The sequence below is a fragment of the Malaya genurostris genome, chromosome 2, assembly GCF_030247185.1.
Source record: "Malaya genurostris strain Urasoe2022 chromosome 2, Malgen_1.1, whole genome shotgun sequence".
Taxonomy (NCBI): Eukaryota; Metazoa; Arthropoda; class Insecta; order Diptera; family Culicidae; genus Malaya; species Malaya genurostris.
This window is the reverse complement of record NC_080571.1, coordinates 346,514,667-346,534,655: the sequence shown is the minus strand read 5'-3', so window position 1 is coordinate 346,534,655 and position 19,989 is coordinate 346,514,667. Positions and strand designations below refer to the sequence as shown.

The window sequence follows — 19,989 nt, the reverse complement described above, 5'->3', positions numbered from 1 at the left end:
TTTCTTCATTTTTAGAAAAACAATTCGAAACTTCCATAAAGTTGTGCAAGATTTTTCTGTTTGAAATGAACGCAAAACTAGCAGACATAAGAATATTATATACAGCATTAAATACGCAATGAAAACAAAAATCCATCAGATAATTTGTATTCGGTTTTCATCTCGCGAAAAAAATGAACAGACCTGACATCACTTTTAAAAGATATGAAACGAAAAGTTAATTTCATCATAGTTACTCTCCTAGTTATATATTACCGTTTGAGCAACTTGTTTTTGCAACTAAAGCACATGGGCTCACCAAAATGATGCCTACAGTGCGTATCACAAATGTTGGGTTCACTAAGATGAATGACTAAACTGTATTGTTTTTTAAGTCAACTAGTTTGATAAAAAAAACACCAAAAATTTCTCTTTTCAATATTCACATGTTTATATTTCCTTTTATTCAGATAAAATAAATCAACACGTTGGGTTAACTATTTGCTTTTCAACACACTGTTATCCTCGATGCCATATTGGACAATATTGAAGAAAAACTCATTTCATTAATATAATGAAAGTCGTCTGAAAAGGTGTATGAATGTTTAATAATTTTCTAATACATATTTTAAACACTTTTCCGATCATATTCATGGAAAAGAATAGATTGTTATTTTCATAGAAATTAATGTGCAATCATCAAAACACGTACATTCATAGGCGCTTGAAAATTTCAGGCGTAGGAAGATATGTTTCACCTTCAGAAGGTAGTTCGTTGTCGATTTTTTATTTACTAAAACATAAAAGATCAATTCTACAATATGTAGTATTACCATTTTTTTATGTACAGAACATTTCTAAAGTTCCATGTTTATGTTACGAGCAGTTGTATTGAAAATCAAATGTGAAACTTATTTAATAGAAATTAAGTTTGTTATGTTTTTATAAACGTCATTCTATTTCTTGTTTACAATACGCAGTAGTTGTCACGAGTTTCGCAATTGTTTTTTCTGCCTTTGTGATGAGATCGACGCATGTGTTTTTGTATCAGTTGCACAATCGTTGTGAATAAATATTCGTAATAATAAAAGAACTTAAAGATATGTTGCACAACATAGAAAAATTGCGTTTTTTCCAGACCACAACAGTTACTAGAATAGTAACATAAACTAATTTGATAAATTGCACAATCAGTAGAAAAATATAGGCCAGCAACTTAACGTGCTACTTGGGATAAACTGTCATGCATTGACGAGTCACATACGAAACGGAAAGAAAAATAGTGCCACATGAGCAATTCCAGAAATGCTTCGCAGATCATCAGACTCGACCTTCTCCGATTTGGATGAAACTTTGCACATGGCTTCAGTATGGCAAACCATAAGTTTTGAACCGATAGAGTGGTCAATTCGACTCACTACTAATTTTTAAAAAGGGCGTATGTATTTTCGCATTTCACAAAAATTGCCCTTTTCAAATCGTGGTAACTCGGAAACCGTTAATTGTACAAAAATGGCGTTCAGGAAGAAGTTGTAGGGAATCGATTGGGCACTCTAAAAAAATATACACTGAAAATTTTTTTCCTAATAATTACAAAATAATCCGAAAAAGTTAAAAAAAATCAGAGTTTCAATTTTTTGTAATAGTTTTTATTTTAAAGCTGTTATTAAAACCTACAGATTGATGGCTATGCCTTTTGAAAAATGAGAAAGCTAAAACAATTTACAGATATAATCGAAATTTCAAGTTCTCGTTGAAAGATAATCATTCAAACAGTAGAACTAACGTAACTACGTCTAAACGAATAAACACATTCTACCTGTTTCACATATAAATAGCTATGCATCGTAGATCAGATATCAGTTTATAACAAATCTCTTTCGCAACAGTTACGATACTACAATATGGTTTTCCCTAAAGTGTTGTAAATCTTTTCCTGGTTTTGTGTGTTCCGGAAAATTTTTCCAATTAACAGAAACCATAATTGGAAAATTAGAAGCTAAATAGTGCAAGGTTAAATTGAATACCATGTTAAGCATTTGTGATCGCTGTCATAGACGGGCTTATAAGGAAAGTCATGCGTCGGAAACAGAAGGGCTGTCAACAACGGAACCACAACCATCCACATCGCAATACGATTTAGAAGAAGTACCTTCAGCAGCTTCAATCAACTCAGCATCTTCTGAAGCATCAATCGCGGCGGAGTATTCAAGAGCCATTGAACTCTTCAACAAGGGCATCGCAGGAATCAACGTGTCTCCGATATCAACGAAGAAAACCCGGAATTTAAATTTTCCTCGAGAAAAATATTTGGATATTTCAAGAGGTAGAAAAAAGCAACTATTCTGGTTCCCGGCGGATGAAGAAGATCTAGAATTATTCAAAACGAAAGCAGCAGAGTTGGATGAAGTGATTACTAAAATGATAGAGCAGTTTGCCTGATTGCACTAGGAATGAAAAAGTGCGTTTGTTGTCAGTCTTGCCAAACTCGTGGTCGAAGGAGAAAATAACCACCCAATTCAAGGCGAACAAATACATTGTGTCGGAGGCAAGAGAATCGACGGACGAAAAAAAAAGCAAGAAACAAACGGGACGCAACAGGAACGAAACGATAGAAAACGAGGTGCTTCAATATTTCAACAGCGATGACGTCAGCAGAGTACTGCCGGGATCAAGAGATTGCGTCACAGTCAAAATGAATGGTAAGTGTGAACGCAAACAGAAACGATTGCTTTATTCATCATTGAAAAAAATTTATTTCGGTTTTAAGGAGGAATTTCCAGATCGAAATATGAGATTTAGTCAAGGGGCGGGTCGCTTGGAACAGTGTGCCAATCACACATTAACACAATGCATTAGTGCATTTCTCAATATGGGCACATTCGTTTTTATCCAGTTGCACAAGTTGCGGCACACACAGGCTCACTTTTGACAAGTGGCTGTTTCCATCGCATTACCTGTACTGCTTATCGTTGTTATGCCAACGATAAAATAAACATAATTGAATTGACATTTTTTCGCTTCTTGCTGTTGAATTTGCAATGGATGAGGTAAATTTTGTCAAAAAAATAGTCCGTATGTCACATTTTTGATTTCATTACAGACCTATTTTTGGAGTCAGTTGGAATCTGAACATGGACCAATTAACATACATATTCGGAATATTCTCAAGAAAAATAATCTCTGTAGCCAGTCCCTTGCCAAATTAAACTGCGAAGTAATTCGCGAAATAGAAATGGACATGCAAACCATGGCCACTAGTTTACGCGAGGAAGCTTCAAGTGGCGGATTGCCTCTTCTTGATATTTATGGTTCAACTTCTGCAAATGATCCCGAAAAGTTTCGATTTTTGAAAGGGGAAATGTTATGTTTACTTGATTTAGCAGAAGTAATGAAAAGAAAAGGAATCAAGTATTTTCTTAAGGCAAAGAAATCCACTCCAGTCGTTTGCATAGCGCTCAATGAAATAGATGCGGATGAACACTCTAGTAGATTAAATGGAAAAATTTTGCTGCATTTCGCTTCACAGTGAGTTTCAATTTCTTAAAGTCGAAAATCAAAAAGTCAACAGAAGTTGACAAATCAAATAAATTTCTTTTAGGGGAATCAATGATCCAAATTACGATCAATTTCTGGATCAATTAAAAAAGATCAAAATCAGCATCTTTACCAATGGCAATGGAAAGTTCCGTGCAGAAGTTAAATGCCCCTTTTGTCAAGAGAATGGTAAGAAAAGAAATCTCTCGATCACGATGGATGATCGAGGAAATTGGCACATTTACAACTTCACTCGACATACCAACTCAATTCATCTTGGGATTCCTGTTACATCAACTCGAAAATGTTCCAGGAAGAACGTATTGAACGTTACTCAAGAATCAAGCTATTTTTCGACTAGTCTGCCAATTAAGAAGTACAACTCAACCATAAATTCTCAAGAACCACAAATATTAAACGGTAACATTCCAAAGTTGTGTTGAACATTGAAGTATACTGAAAGCAATCTCTGTTTCAGCATCAAGTTTTGTCCTATCGGGTTCCTTAAGAACAAATACCGAAAACATATCAGAACATAACGAACCAGTAAATGCATCGAGTGAAATACATGTAGATGAATACATAGATGAAGAAATACTTGATGATGGTTGTGGTAATGATTTTCACTGGTCGTTTAATTATTACTGACAAACCTATACCATTCTATTTTAGATATTTTCAATGATCACAAAACAGAACCTTGCACAGAACTAACGTTTTCAAAAGCGGAAAGTAAACAGTCGATGAAGGAAGTTCCTAGAAAATCCACGTAATGATTTTTATAAATAAAAACATTTGATTCTCCTTTTATTTCTATCAAATAGAAACCTTGTAGAAACCACATAATTTTCAAATAAATCCTTTTCGTGTTTCAGTGAGAACGTAGAAATCCTTCGTAGGTATGATGATTCGAAGATACCTTTACTTAACGCTCAAATCAATATCAATAATCGCTCCAAGCTACAACAAACTTATGGTGTTAGATACACTCAGTACGAACTTGATATAGCAGCATATTTATTTTTAACTTCCGGTAAAAGTTCCTATTCATTCAAACGAGCCAATATGCGGCTTCCCAGTATTAAATCTGTTCAAAGGCATATTAGTAGACACACGAATGAAACACAAGAAGGTGTTCTTATGATAAATGCACTCCTCAAATATTTAGATGCGCACAATTTTCCCAAAGTAGTAGCGTTAAGCGAAGATGGAACAGCTATTTCCCCTAACCCTGAATATTCCCCACGAACTGATTCCGTTCGAGGGCTAGTTGCACCATTCACTAGCAATGGAATGCCCATTCGTGAATGTTTTAGGGCTCACACAGCTGAAAAAATGATACAAGATCTTGAAAAGTATCCAGTTGGCGAGTATCTTTATGTTATAATGGCCAACACCGATGGTCGTTGGTGCTTCGTCTTTCTGTGTTTTATATATGTGCAGTGATAATAAGTTTACTCATGAAAACATCAAACGTCGATGGAAATACGTAGAAAATAACATGAAAAATGCTGGAATAAAAGTAATTAGTCACGCATCTGATGGTGATCCACGTCTTCTGCGTGCAATGAAGGAAAAGACAAGTCTTCCTCATCCGGATTCAAGTAAATTGTATGGAAGGAATTTCATAGCAAACATGAACGATAGCGTGGTTTGCATACAAGATACAGTCCATTTAGTTAACAAACTTCGCCACTCACTAGTCAATCCAAAAAAAACAAATGCTTCTAGGTAAAAATATTTTATTTATTGACTTGCGGTTCTAATTCCAAATCACATTTCCTAATTTTTCAGGAACTTACGCCGTATCTTCAAATACAATAAGGAAAATAATAGAGCAAGGTGACAAGCTGACTTGAATCCAGCAGATAAAATGAAATTTGACCCAACTTTAAAAATGATGTCTCCAAACTTATTTGAACATCTTCTTGAAGTAGTCCCTGAGAGCATGGGTACAGTTGTGTATTTGAAGATAATGCGAATGATATATATATTTCTTTTTCTGAAGAAGAACTGTCACCAAATGAGCGAATATGCACGATATGGTATGATCACTATTCTTGAAAAAATGATTTATGAAATAGTTTCAAATCACAGGACAGCGTTATTTTTTCGTCGTGCTTGGCGGTGGCAATGTTTGGATGCATCTAATAGCATTAAACAATGCATAACTTCCAATGTATACTGGTGTTTAGAATTGAACGCCCATGGACTTGTTCATTTCTTGATAAATTGTCGTAAAAATAATGCTCACGAACAATTCATTGTACAAAATTTGTCCAGTCAACCATGTGAGGCTTTATTTCGCGAGCTTCGTTCAATGACCACTACGAACCATACTGCTGTAAACTTTACAATGAAGGATGTAGAACAACGAATGCAGCGTGTGCAAATGAAGTTACTGATAGCGAATCGAAGGAAAAATGCATTAGTTTTTCCAAGCATTAAAAAGCAAGTCTCTAGAGCTATGGCATCTACTTCATATGACCTTCCAGATGATGACCAGATAAAAGAAGCAATCAGCAAAGCAGAGCAAATAGCGATTGAACTTCTCATTTTCGTAGGGTTCGACATGGTAAAAATTAACTTTACGAACAGTATCATATCACGAGAATCTAATCCTTTGACTAAAACCGAGTGTGTTAGTTTGAATGAGATTCGCGAAAAGTGTTCAGAAAGTAGTATATCTATGATTTCGATGAAAAACAGTATTTCATATGACTTATTTGCAGTTGCATATTCTGATCGAAGCGAACATCCTGAATTCAACAGAAGTCATGGTATTGTTGAATGCTCAAGAAATGTATTCGGCGACACTGGAGGAGAAATCGTTCTGAATACTTGTCAAACAACTAGTAAAAAAGAATATTTTCAGAATAAGAAAAGTCACTGGGGGTATTTTCCATATAAAAAAAATCTAAAATGCTTTGGACGTTGACATCTGGGCGATTGAAAAGGCTTAACGATAGACTGAAACGTTTTCATAGCATTGTTAAAGCACCAAAAACATGTTCAAATATGTCGCGATTGTAATGTTGACTTAGAGACGTATAATATTAAAAAAACAACTCCGAAATATTATTTTCAATTGATTGCAATGAAATCAACTTATTAAAACTTCCATGCAGTATTCGCGTCTTTTATCTAATGCCATTATTTTGTTTTTAAAATTTTTCCCACTAAACTTGAATAAAAGAATATGAACAGTTCAAAACTTCTCGAATTCGTTTTTTTTTATTGTGTATGTTGAATCACTGTGATCCAGACTAACTGAATCGATCGACGGCGGCGGGCTTCCGCAGGTGCTTTACTTGCTCGAAGGTGATTTTGAAAGATGCATGCTGAATCCGAAACGATTTAAAGCCAGGTTCATTGAAATCAGAATTCAGTTTATATCAGTCTTGTAGTCTACATGATAACCCGGAGCTGAGAAAAATCATATCAAGTTTCTCAAGAACGCATTCATGGTTTGAGCCAAGAACGAGAGGATATTCCAATTATTGTAATCAAACTCCTGTTTCAATATCTTGACATAAACTAGCTGTGTCAAAACAGTGTTTCCATTTTTTTCGTTTTTAATAGGGGCACAGAGTGGCACACTTAGGCTCACAGTATAACACGTATTTTTTTAGAGGCACAACATTGTTTGTGTTGAGCGACTCTCCCCTTGGATTTAGTATATTTTCAGCATTAAGACCAAAACACTGCAAGTTGCTTGGAAGTTCTGGTTCACATAACATATGTGTTTGCACAATCCATGAGAATGTTTTATTAAAGATTCATGCTGTTGAAAAATATTTCAAGTATGATGATAAGAATCATTATTTAACACGTTGACTGCCAACTACAAGATAACTCGTATATACCGTTCTTTGCTAGGACGCCGACTACGAGTTATTTCGTACTGTGTTTACTTGCCATTGTCGCGTAGCTACGCTTAAACTCGTAGCATATCAGTGCTACACGCTTAGAAAAAGTTACTCAAAGTTTGAGTACTAGTTACTCATTTTCAAATGATACATGCAAACGTCAAAAATTGAGTAGTTATCATCAATGATATTGAGTAACTCCTACTCTAAATTTGAGTTTAACGCAAAATCTCGTTTTATAGTTACTATTCGCATTCGCGATAAGTCTAAAAGTTGTAATAACCATTTGTAGCAACAGGTTGTATTTTTTGTTAGTGAGACGCGTATTTCGAGGGTGAGTCGCTTAACACAAACGGTGTTGTGTCTGCAAAAACCGGAATGATCAGCTTCGTGTTGTGCTTTAGAATGGAAACGAATATGCTCAAATGTCATTTATGAGTAATAAGTGTATGATTGGTGCCTGAGCATAACACACTACTCCAAGCGACCACCACTTGATACAGTATTGAGTTCAATTATTTAACATTTTAATACAATACACTCAGAAAAGGAGCAATTTTTTTGCAAATTTGGTATATGTGAAATAAAATTTCACACAAAATTTGAGTGATAGTTACTCTATTTTTGTACATGTACGAATAAAGTATTACTCAGTAAATGAGTAGATTTTACCCAAATATCGTTTCCAGTGGAAGAACTCAAATTTGAGTAACTTCGGAGTTACTCTAAATTAGAGTTGTTCCACTTTTTCTGTAGATGAGTGAGATCTTACTCATTTTTGAGTAACTATTTTTAAGCGTGTAATATGGATAGATGGCTTCTGGGAAGAGCCGTAGGCCTATTTTAAAAAAAATACATTTTCTATGCTTTTTGATGATTACTATGTAATATAATTATAGTCTTTAATAATATAAAATGATTAACCGCAAATGGCTTTTTAGACCGGAATTCTGAGAATGGTCGTGGCAGTCAACGTGTTAAAAGAGCTATTATAACTTTTTCAAATACTTAACAAATATACCGCAAATTGTTGCTTTTTTGGTCCATTTTTCCGCACTGTACGTTTTATTTTTAATACTTGATTAGGATATCATCGTTTTTTGCCATCCCAAATAGCACCGGTAACTTCTTTATAGAAATAAAAATAAAAAAATGTTACATAATACTCGCACAATGGATGCAGAGAAACGAGTCAGCTCATGAGGTTGAAAAACAGTTAAATATGTGTTACGAATTTACAGCTCGTCACACTAAGTTACTACAATGTTACATAGTGATAAATGTAACTTCAAGGTTACAAGGTAACAGATATAAAATATATCGAATCAAAGTAGTATTTTAAGATCATAGCAATAATATGCAGCTGAAGTTTACCGTTTTTGAAGTTGAAATTAGTGTCCGGTATTATTTTTAAAGTAAATGCAATAACATAATGTGGAAGAAAATCAAACGCAATGGACATTTAAAAAAAAAAGAACTACCAGAGAGCGTGAAACGAAAAAATATATCTTATCCTGAAGCTGATTCGGTTGAATGCATTCCGAAAATGATTCCAAAAGATCCAACAAACATGAATCAGTTGCAGTTTTTAAGCAAACTGGATTACATTCCACATCATCAAAATGCAAACGGGCCATCTGATTATAAAACGAAAATAATGAATTCAAATTCAGAAACGAATATCTTTTTACATGAAGATTTAAGAGAATGGGCAATTCAGTTTCAAACTAGGCACTCAGTTTTGAACACTTTGCTCGTTCGTTTGAAAAGCCTGGAATGTATATAAGATGCAAGAACTTTGATAGGTACCCCTCGGAATATCCACATTTAAAAAAATCAGGCCCTTGGAGGCGAATACTGGCATTATGGTTTGTATCAAATTCTCGAAAATACACCGTGCACATATACAGAGTTACCAAATGAATTGTCACTGAACGTTAACATCGATGGTTTACCAACGTTTAAAAGTTCGACGACATATTTTTGGCCAATACTCGTAAATGTACATGAGATGGACCATGTAATTTGATGATTATATTGATCATATCTCATTTCTAATTATTGTTTTCCTTACAGCAAACGCAAAAATATAAATACTTTTTTAACACCGTTTGTGTATGAGCTGAACAAAATACTTGAAAATGGGATTATCATCAATCAACAAATAATAGACATAATGAATCTAAGGACGTAGCATTACCAAAGTTCGCTTTCTTTCCATTGATTCATACAATCCGTTAAAATATTTATGGTTTTTAATAAAAGCATCAAGGTATAAAACATATGCGAATTCGATTTTTTATTTATCTGATTGCTGTATGACTCTCTCTCCTCCTTTTCTTTTCAAATGCATTTATTACCCACCTGTTTAAGTCATTTGAAATGTATGTTTCAAACGTTCTCAGTGATCAGTTGATTTCGTTCAACTTGTGCACATAGAAATTCATATGTTGACTCATCACTAATATAACTAATATAGCTGATAACGATTCGGAATCCGTTGTAAAATTCATGTTTGAGGTTTTTGTACCAACAGTAGTCGTACAAGACTGGGCGGTTGTATGTAAACTCTAGATTTTGAACCACAAAATTAATAAAATTTTCACTATAATACCATTGAATGATAAAAGTCATTTACTAATTTCTAGCTCTTCGAACAAAATTTAACTTGTTTTTTTGCAGGGTTTAATCTTGTTCCATGGCCCATCTGCGTGGCATCTTCTGAATCAGTTTTTTGTTCAAGTATACACATCATTTCTTTAGCTTGTTGAAATGATTGATTCCGTCCAAAAATCTTACATTTTTGTTTCCTCCAGTTTTTTTTCTATCCGGTTTGGAACATTAATTTTTCGACAGACTTATAACATTGTTTGGAGGCTAGTAAACCGAATTATCTTCTACCCAATTCGATGGAATCACTGTCATAGATGGCAGCGACCGATTGGTTTTTCGTGTTTGAACAACACGATTGTGAACTGAAAAATTAAAGTATGTCTTGCTGGCAGCAATTTCTCTATAAAGTATGCCACGCAAAACTGACTTGGCGAGCAAAAAAAAAATAGTTTTGGAAATTTCAAAAGTCTGTTAATATAGACGAAAGTCTGCGAGAATTTCAAAATTCTTTAAAAGTCAGAGAAAATTTCAAAAGTCTGCAAAAGTCTGCACAACAAAAAATGTCTGCAGCACTATACCCCAAATCTGCAGATTTACAGACAAATCTGCAGACCTGGCATCTCTGGACTTAATAGCAGCTGTCAAAATTTGTAGGTTACACCGAAACAAAAGTTCATGTGAGAAAAAACAATTCGTAACAATGTTTATGCGACAAATTTGCATGGTCAAACCAGCTATGTTTTTTGTTGCGAACTAGTTACCGCAACGAAATATGTTACTTAAAAAAACTATAATAAATAAGTGACATACTACAAATTTAAATGAAATAATGGTTTCATATCGGTTACTGTACCAGTTGTAATTCTTGAAGAATTTATACAGTGTAGTTTGAAAGTTTATGTACATTTTTCTATCAGCTAAATTTTCAAATACGTATCGAATCTATCCAGTTTGAGAAGGAATTACACACAAACGTATTCGTTTAACGCGGGATGAAAATAAAAATTCTTTGTTTTTTACTGTTACTTTCAGTAAACAACGAACTATTTAGAAATGGAATTTGGAATTTTTCATCAAGGTGAGTTTTGCTATACAATGAATACGTGATATGTTTACGAAAAGGCAGGGGTGATGGAGAAATTTTTGAAGAAGGAATAGCGATAATGAGAATGGAAAGAGCAATACCAAGTTTATTAATATCTGTAGATGAGCAGAGGTCTTACATTGAACGCAAATTTTTAGATAAATACTCAATGCAAAACAAAAAAAACTGTTTTAATTCACATATTGGCACAGTTTTGTCGCATTCTTACTCACATAGACACATATACTCGAAGCACGGTTAAGGAATTATTCTGTTCAAGAAAGATATAAAACTCTAGCAAGCGGTAATTTTTGACTAAAACTAACCAAGCGCGGGGTTAACAAATATAGTTAATCATTAGGAGTGTTAAGGTTAACCAAAACATTATTCCTTGACATTATTAAAAAACCTGCCCCGTTTTGCAACTTAACACTATTATGCGTTGCTTTTGCTTTGCTTGAGTGTGCCTAAAATTATATTACATTATTGAATAAAAAAACTATTGTGCTTTAAAAAAGTATGTAAATAAACGTTTTGTGTAAATTGCTAGTAAATATGCAAAATGTTGTATAATAACAATGAAGTGAAAATACATTTTATTGACTTGGAAGCATGTTTCAACTTATTGTGTTGCTAGTGTAAAAGCAGTATTCATGAAACAAACAAAAAATGAGTTTGTTAAGCCATTGATCCATGATATGTGAATAATTTACTTGTCATTACTAAGAAAATGCTTGGAACTTGTGTTTCCTATGAAAAGGTTTTCTTGCAATTTTCATATGACCTGAAAGAAAATTTTAATATTAATTTCAAAACAATATTCTAAAACTAAAAATTTCGACGGCACGAACGTTTTTAATAAGTACAACGATCAACTTCACAATAAATATTGAATGGCATGTTGAATTTGGATAGACATAAAAGGTTTAAGAATGATCACGTTCTTTATTTAATTTTTCACAATCCACTACCAATCTATACAGATAATGCTCTCTCCAATTCTTGTGTAGCTTCAACATTTGGAAAGAAAAATGCAAAACAAATTCTTCAGTCGCAATACTAAATTGGCATCTCGAAAGTTACCAAAATAGCTTGACAGAAACGTATTATTTGTTTCAATGAGACCGATATTCAACACATCATCACTTGAGCACTGTTTGGGTTACTTAGCAGATATAACTAACGTTGATATGGCTGCAATCTGTTTAATGATTTTGCCTCTAAAAAGTTACTGTAATCAATGTGTAACAAATTGTGTTACTTGAATTTCGGTAAGTCGCGTAAGCTCCGCCTCTTACGCTTTTTCGGTTACATGACAGTTATAGTACACGTTGCAATGGCTTTACCATGTTCGATGAATTTGTTTCATATAAGTTACTGCCATTGAAGTGTGTGCTACTTGGGATAGTGAAATTTTCACATTCCAGAGTGAAGCTCAATGTTAGAGTAGTTTTACGGATTACTGTACGATTATGATTTCTGTCATAACTGACAATGAGAAACAGACCAAGAAGAAATTACCCTTGGTCAGTTTCAGTTTTCTTAAGCTTCTTAAGCTTTCTTAATATTTTATTTCATTAATACTACGTTCACACTACGAGTTAAAACTAGTTTTTCAGTTTTCCAACAGAACAGAAAACAGGTAAAACCATGCTTGTTTTTTTTGTTTAAAGCCATGACTTTTTTGGTCATTCATTGCTAAAAATATTTATTTCACGTAAATGGCCAAAGTTTCGAAGTAAATACACTTCGAAACGTTGACAACTAACTTGATAAAAACATTTAAAACCAACAAATGACCAAAAACGACTTTTTAATACGTAGAAGAAAACTTTCTGAGTGAAGAAGTGGAAAAATTGAATAATATTTTTACCAACTTTTCCGAGGCCTTGTGAAAAACTATGCTTTTTGAAACCGGGAATGCAATCTTAAGTTTTCTCTCTGAAGATTTTCCTATTCCGAAGTACTACAAACTAATCTATGGAAACTCCGGAACCCAGTAAAGTTCCACAGTAATTTATCTTCTTAACAAGTGCTTAATGTTAGCGACGTAAACATTTTTGCAGTTTGTTTCTAAACAAACTCAATAACAAACAATATGTCATGCGTATAACATAATACAAGTGTGAACAGTTCGGTTTTAACTTTATATTACTATCGTTAAAACGTGTTATTTTCTGCAAGTGTGAACATAGTATAACTGAGGATCCACTGGAGATTTAACGAACTCCTTTTTTATTAGCTTGTTTGCATCACGATGTTAACTACTTTTACTTCTATCTTTTCACATTTTCTTAACTTTCGCTCTTGTTCCGTGTATTTTTGTCGAATTAAATTGCCCTAAAAAATTGTATAGTTAATGTAGGTCTTGACTCATTATTTGTATTCTTCTAAGATGTCTTGTTTCTGGTTTTGAGTTTCCCAATGTCAAAAAGTGTGTTTACTCATCTCCGGACTATATTTTGTTGTGTAAAATTAGTTAAAGCAATTATTATGATCCCAGAAAGAAAGACTTCCTGCCCTTCCAGCTCATCGAATCAAACCTGTCATGGAAAGATTATCCAATTAACAAACCAGGAATCGCCACCCATCACCCGCACTGACGGTCTTCTGCTGAATATTCGATTATTTTGGCACTACTTAATCAAACGAGATTGGCGTAAAATTACCGTCGGCAGAAATCAATTTCCTCGGCGGATGAAACACCGGACGATTTCAGCAGATCAGTCCGAAACCGGCGTCGTTTGTCATCAGGCAGCGTCGTTCTTCTTCTTCCAAAACGGCTTCATAAGCAGCAGCAGCAGCCGATCTGTGCATCATTTGCCATTCACTAATCGAGTCTATCGTGAACTGCTGGACGCCACTCTCTACAACCGCCGGCCTCGTCTTTTTTCGAACCAAAAAAAAAATTAATATGTCCCACTACTGCTCCTTAACTTCACAGACGGTAGGCTACCGAAACGATGATAATTTCATTCCATTTCACTCTCGCACACACACACCGGACCATGGAGTAGCCCTCAAGCACCATCATCATCATCATCATCATCATCATCATCATCCGCTTCATCATCTTCCTTACCACAGCATCAGGTGGCGGTCACGAACGGTTTGATTATCACTCAATCACGACTTTTGATTCATTTATTCTGCCGGTGCTTCGGCTGCTGCTTCTGCTTTTGCTCCTGTTTGCTGCAGTTTGACATCGGTGTTTTATGATTGATACGACTGTCACAAACACTGTGCACTCACTCGGAAACACCGGAAATCTCAACACTGATAAAGTGTCACCGGATTTTCTAGGGCCCAAAATGAAATAACCATTTCCTGTAGAACGGTTCACTTGGCGGGAGGAGGATGGTAATTGGCGTTGCACCCAAGCAGGCGTTGCACCGTGATATTTCAACAGTTTGTATCCAAGGTGGAGCTGAGCGGACTGCTGTTCACAGTAGCCTAGCAACGAACGAACGAACCGGACTCCAAACAAACAGCGCGATATCTAGTCGCGTACACTTCAGCGAAACGAATGAATACAACATTACAATGCGAATGCCACTCGACGGGTCTCCTTTCCCCAACGCGCCAAACAAATAATGCTCGCGAGAGAACGAAGATTCAAAACAACAACAACAAAAAATAACCCTTTCTCCTGACATTTGCGCCAAGCACCGCGCGCATCAACCCACCACCCGCTGAAAGCAACGAAGGATGAGCCAGCCAAACGCAAACACAATTCAATCAACGAGAGAGAAAACAATGTACTGCATTGTGCATCGAAGATAAAATTCTCTCGCGTAATTGATTTTTTTTGCTTTGCTGCTCGCTCTCAGTTTCGCATCATCATGTGCCAATGCTCTCTCTCTCGCACGCTGCGAGTTCGTGAGTGTGTAAGTGCTCGAATCTTTCTCCCACTCGCCTTCATCATGTTGGCTTGGCATGGCAAAGATACCCTGAATTATATTAAACTAGCGTGAAAATAATCTAAAGAGAGAAAGAATGAATTCAGAAAAAGACGCCCAACTTTAATCGCATTGGCTAATCCAACTCGACCGCCTACTCCTGTTCCTCTTCCTTCGGTCGGTTTCTCCGCTCCGACGCTACTGCTACGGTCCGCACGGTCGTCGTCGTCGTATTTAGGTGGGGCGGCACCTCATGTTTGCATAATGGAGACGCCCGATCCAAAGTGTGCCGCGCATGGGACCGAGAGTCCGGCTCATTCGCCTTCATTCCGTTGCCACGGTGCCTACTGCGATTGTTAGCTAATTTTTTTGGCCGAAATGGTTTTGTTCTTTAAACAGAGCTTAGAATTTCTGTTTATAGCAGGATATAAACATTTAATATATTTATTACACTTTGTCTGAATTCCTTCAATGTGATTCTTGAAAGTGAGTTTTTTGTCATGCGTTAAACCTAAGTATTTTGCTTGATCAGACCATGTCAGGTCCAAGTCATTCAATTTGATAATATGACTATTGTTTGGTTCAAGAAAATAAGCTCTTGGCTTATGAAGAAAGATAATTAATTGCGTTTTTGCAACATTTTGTGCAATTTTCCATTTTGACAGATAATCACTGAAAATATTTAAGCTTCCTTGTGGACGACCGCAGATCACTCGTAGATTTCTACCTGTGACTAACAACCAACGGGTAAATTTAGAAGTTCAGGAGTGAATATAAAATTCCAACAGCTAACCTGGAGAGTACGATCAGTTACATAATTTTAAAACGTTTTGATCAAACAAATAAGAGATTGGAAGTCAGATATTTTTACTATTAAATCTTTTTGTCAAATAGTTTTTCAATGTCTAGAAGAGCAACTCCAGTGGATAACCCAGAAGATTTATTCGATTTTATCATGTTCGATACTCTGACAAGTTGATGAGTAGTTGAATGTTCATGACGAAATCCAAACTGCTCTGGTGAAAAAAATTGAATTCTCATTTATATGAGACATCATTCTCAACAAGATAATTTTTTCAAAAAGTTTACTGATAGAAGAAAGTAAGCTAATTGGTCGATAACTTGATGTTTCTGCTGGGTTTTTATCAGGTTTCAGGATAGGAATTACTTTAGCGTTTTTCCATCTTTTTGGAAATTAAGCTAATGGAAAACACTTGTTTAAAATTTTAACCAAAAGTTTCAAGGCAACATCGGGAAGATTTTTAATAAGAATATTAAAAATTCCATCATTACCAGTAGCCTTCATGTTTTTAAGTTTCCTAATAATTGACTTAATATCATCAAAATTTGTCTCAGTAATGTCATCTTGTAATAACACTTCAGTTGAAATATGATCATATTTCAGTGAGACTTCGTTTTTTCGTTCAAAATTGTAGACATTCTAGAATTGCTGAGCAAATTTTTGAGCTTTTTCGCCGTTTGTTGGTAGTATTTGATTTCCTTTCTTGAGTGCAGGAATTGGTTTCTGAGGTTTCTTAAGAATCTTAGACAGTTTCCAGAAAGGTTTGGAATATGAATTACTTTGTTCAACTTCCTCAGCGAAATTTTCATTTCGCAAAAGAGTAACTCTATGTTTAATTTCTTTTTATAAATCCTTAACTATGTTTTTTTTTTTTTTTTACAAATTATCTATTGCTGTATCGATGTCAGCAGAATTTTCTAAAATAATTTCATGATCCACATGATTTTAAATATGAGATTTGTATTCAAACCAATTTGCTCTATGGTAGTTGAATATAGAACTAATTAGATTAATTATAGCCTCGTTGGAAATTCTGAATGTTACAGGAAAATGATCTGAGTCAAAGTCAGCATTAGTAATCAGTTCACTACAAATGTAACTTAGGACTTAATTAGAATCAGATCAAATGTAGAGAGGTTTCTTGCGGGAAAGAATCAAGTTGGACTATTTGGACTGAAAAATAACCAGAAAAGAGTTGTTTATGATGTATTTTTCCACTCTGGTTATTTTGCCTACAGTTCTATTGAACATGCTTTGAATTTAGGTACCTTGTTACGAACAAATTAGAGAGTTTTATCTTGTGAGTTTTTGTAAATCGCGCTTGAAAAAATTCTCTAACGCATTGGAATGGCAAATATACTCCAGCGATAAAATGGATTCCATGAATTGTCTTTATTTCGATTCCAAAGCTTTCGATAACTTTAGTACCTCATCAATGAGCCTTTTCAATTAGACACTTGGTTTAAGAAATGTTCCTGTCACAATAACAATAGGGTAGAGTAGGGTAGGATGCCGCTCAGGGAGAGTTGCCGCACTTTCGAGTTTGTAGTTATAGAAGTGCTCTATAGTTGTCAGCGTCAGTTTGAATTCTCCTCGAGAGAAGACAACAAAAAGGTAAGTAACAGTATTATGAATTCTGTAAATATTCATAACCGACAGTATATTGTGAGTTCCGTAGCAGTGATTGAAATATTGATTTTGCGCAGCGGAGAAGATGGTATTTCATTCGCAATCCATCTCAAAATATTAACATAACCTACCTTCGTGACAGAAAGCACGTCAAAGATATTTTTTCGATCACAGGACAAATTGTTCTATTCATCATCATTTGGAATCAAGCAGTGTCTATACCTACAAATCGGTGGAGACGCCGCACAGAAACTATGGGAGAGATGCCACCTTTTCGATATGAAACGTGTGACGTAAGATGCGTCTAATACTGAAAAAATTGATCGAAAAATGTTTTGGTTCTTTTTTACAGCATACAGAATGCGTGCCCAATATAAAAAGAAAGCTAGTGTAATGCAAATTCTGTTGTCACCCGAAAGTTTGGAAGCAACCATGAAACAGGACAGTGGACATTTTCAATTTTTCTTCTTTTCAAAATTCGATCCAACATTCCGTGAAAATGGCTAACGAATAACAAAAGCACATTCGCAGTTATTGTTTTTTTTTCAGCCAAGACAGAGTACTACCTCGTTTTCTCTACCCACATACAAAAACATAAATCACAAGGTGCATCTCGTCAAAACAAACCTTGATTTACGAACTAAACGGGGTTTGTGAATCGAGGTACTTTTTTAATAAAGTATGAGTTATTGTTAGAGATGTGGTTCGTAAAACAGTTTACGTTATTTGGAATGTGGAAATCCCCAATCATATGGCTTTTTTCGGAACGGATGTGAAAAGTGGAGCAAGAAAATTATGTTTGGGGTCGATTCAAAATCCAATATGGCGACCTGAAAACCCCTACAATATGGGTATCTTCGGAACGGGTTAGAAGAGTAGATGTCGGAGACCAATGTTTGAGGTAGTTTTGAAATCTAACATGGCGACCCTTATTTAAGGGTTCTCAAGGAATATCGATAAACAGAAAGTCGCCATATTGGATTTCGGAAGATATCGTTTTCTGATCTATTAATCATATCCGTTCCAGAAAATACCCAATCCGGTCCACATTCAAGAAATCTAAATAAACCGGAAGTCGTCACCTAGAATTTCGAAACGGCCTCAAACATCATTTTTAGTTATCTACACATAATATCCGTTCCAAAACTATCGATATTGCAAGGGCTTTCAAGGAATATCCATAAACCGGAAGTCGCCATCTTGGATTTCTCAAAATACCACAAACTTCATTTTCTATTTTTAAAGAGGTAACGTAAAAAAAGTGTATTATGATAATCATTGATTTTTCTCCGGATAAATATATTGGATATATAATTGATGTTTTTATAAATATTCACAGTAGTTGTGAGTTATTTCCTATTGACATTATCTTAATTTCTAGCAGTGCGGCATGTCACCCGACTTTTCCCTGTGAATTTTGTGAACTTTGGGAAAATTGAAAAAATATGTTTCATCTGTTTGAAAGAGCATTCCAATGCAGAATATTCAAAAAATTAGTTAACAATTTTAAATTCATAACAGTATTATTAGCAATTTTGAAAGAAGTAGAAGCCGAATTCATTTGGAACATTATATGCAAAAGCTGATTTTGTTGGTGGATCATTTTATTTTCCATTATTTTGTCTAAATTCATATCGTTAAAAGTAGCCAACGGCATTGAAAGGTTAGTTGTAAGTAATTGACTGCCTGTCATGCTTGCGTAACTGGACCAGATGACCAGATTTGTTGATTTTCTATTTTCAAGTATGTTCTGTAAATTTAAAATCGTTGAATTAACTTGTTGTTGTCCAATCAAACGAGCGTTTCATTTTTTTTTTTCTCTTACAGGACATTTCAAATAATTGAACTTATGATTTTCATCACAATTGGAACATGAAAATATTTCAATGATTTGATTCATTGGATAGAAGACTTTTTGATGCGAATTATCACAATTCAAATACCAAGTCCGAAACCTTGGCAACGACGACAATGCTCGCAAAACCATTATGTCGTTTATAATGTTCTCACCGAATTTTAACTTGAAACAAAATAAAGCACTTTTTGCCTTTCTCTATAGAAAGGTATTAGAATTGCTGGAAAAACCTACTTTCGAACTGAGCCTCGGAGACCCATAGTGTTATATACCATTCGACTCAGTTCGTCGAGATCGGAAAATGTCTGTGTGTGTGTGTGTGTGTGTGTGTATGTGTGTGTGTGTATGTATGTGCACTTTTCGAAGATATTTGAACGCGCTCAATTTTCTCAGAGATGGCTGAACCGATTTTAACAAACTTGGGCTCGTTTGAAAGCTACTGTCGTGCCATTGATCAAGTTCGAAGATCAAATGGTTGTGACTTTTGGTTCCAGATATATAATTGTATAAGTGACGTAACCGACAAAACACGTTGATTTTTACCGCTCTTAAATATCTTAGAAAAATTTTCATTTTTTTTCTAAGTCCCAAAAAGTCGATTTTTTCAAAAAAATTTTTTTTCGGGATGACACTAAATCTCGACGTTTCATGCAATTCTAAGCCTTTTGGCATCAAAAATTTTTTTTCGATTTCGAAAATTTCATGTACTGTATTTCCCCTAT

The 19,989-nt window shown here is 34.9% G+C and overlaps 2 protein-coding genes across 4 annotated transcripts in view; one reads left to right on the top strand and one right to left on the bottom strand.

Moving 5' to 3' along the window:
• LOC131431987 (uncharacterized) overlaps positions 1-19,989 on the bottom strand; it is a 129,512-nt gene that overhangs the window by 29,382 nt on the left and 80,141 nt on the right. The window contains exon 1 of one of the 3 annotated variants that reach the window (XM_058597992.1): positions 13,752-14,609. The exons of 1 other annotated variant lie outside the window; for it this stretch is intronic. The gene's annotated coding sequence lies outside the window, so the exon portion shown is untranslated. Of the gene's footprint in view, positions 1-13,751; positions 14,610-19,989 lie in introns of those variants that run through there. One more of the 3 variants, XM_058597993.1, reaches the window with a different exon arrangement.
• LOC131431988 (uncharacterized) lies at positions 5,447-6,905 on the top strand. The gene has a single exon (XM_058597995.1). The coding sequence runs from the start codon at positions 5,465-5,467 to the stop codon at positions 6,452-6,454; it is 990 nt and encodes a 329-aa protein (XP_058453978.1). The 5' UTR covers positions 5,447-5,464; the 3' UTR covers positions 6,455-6,905.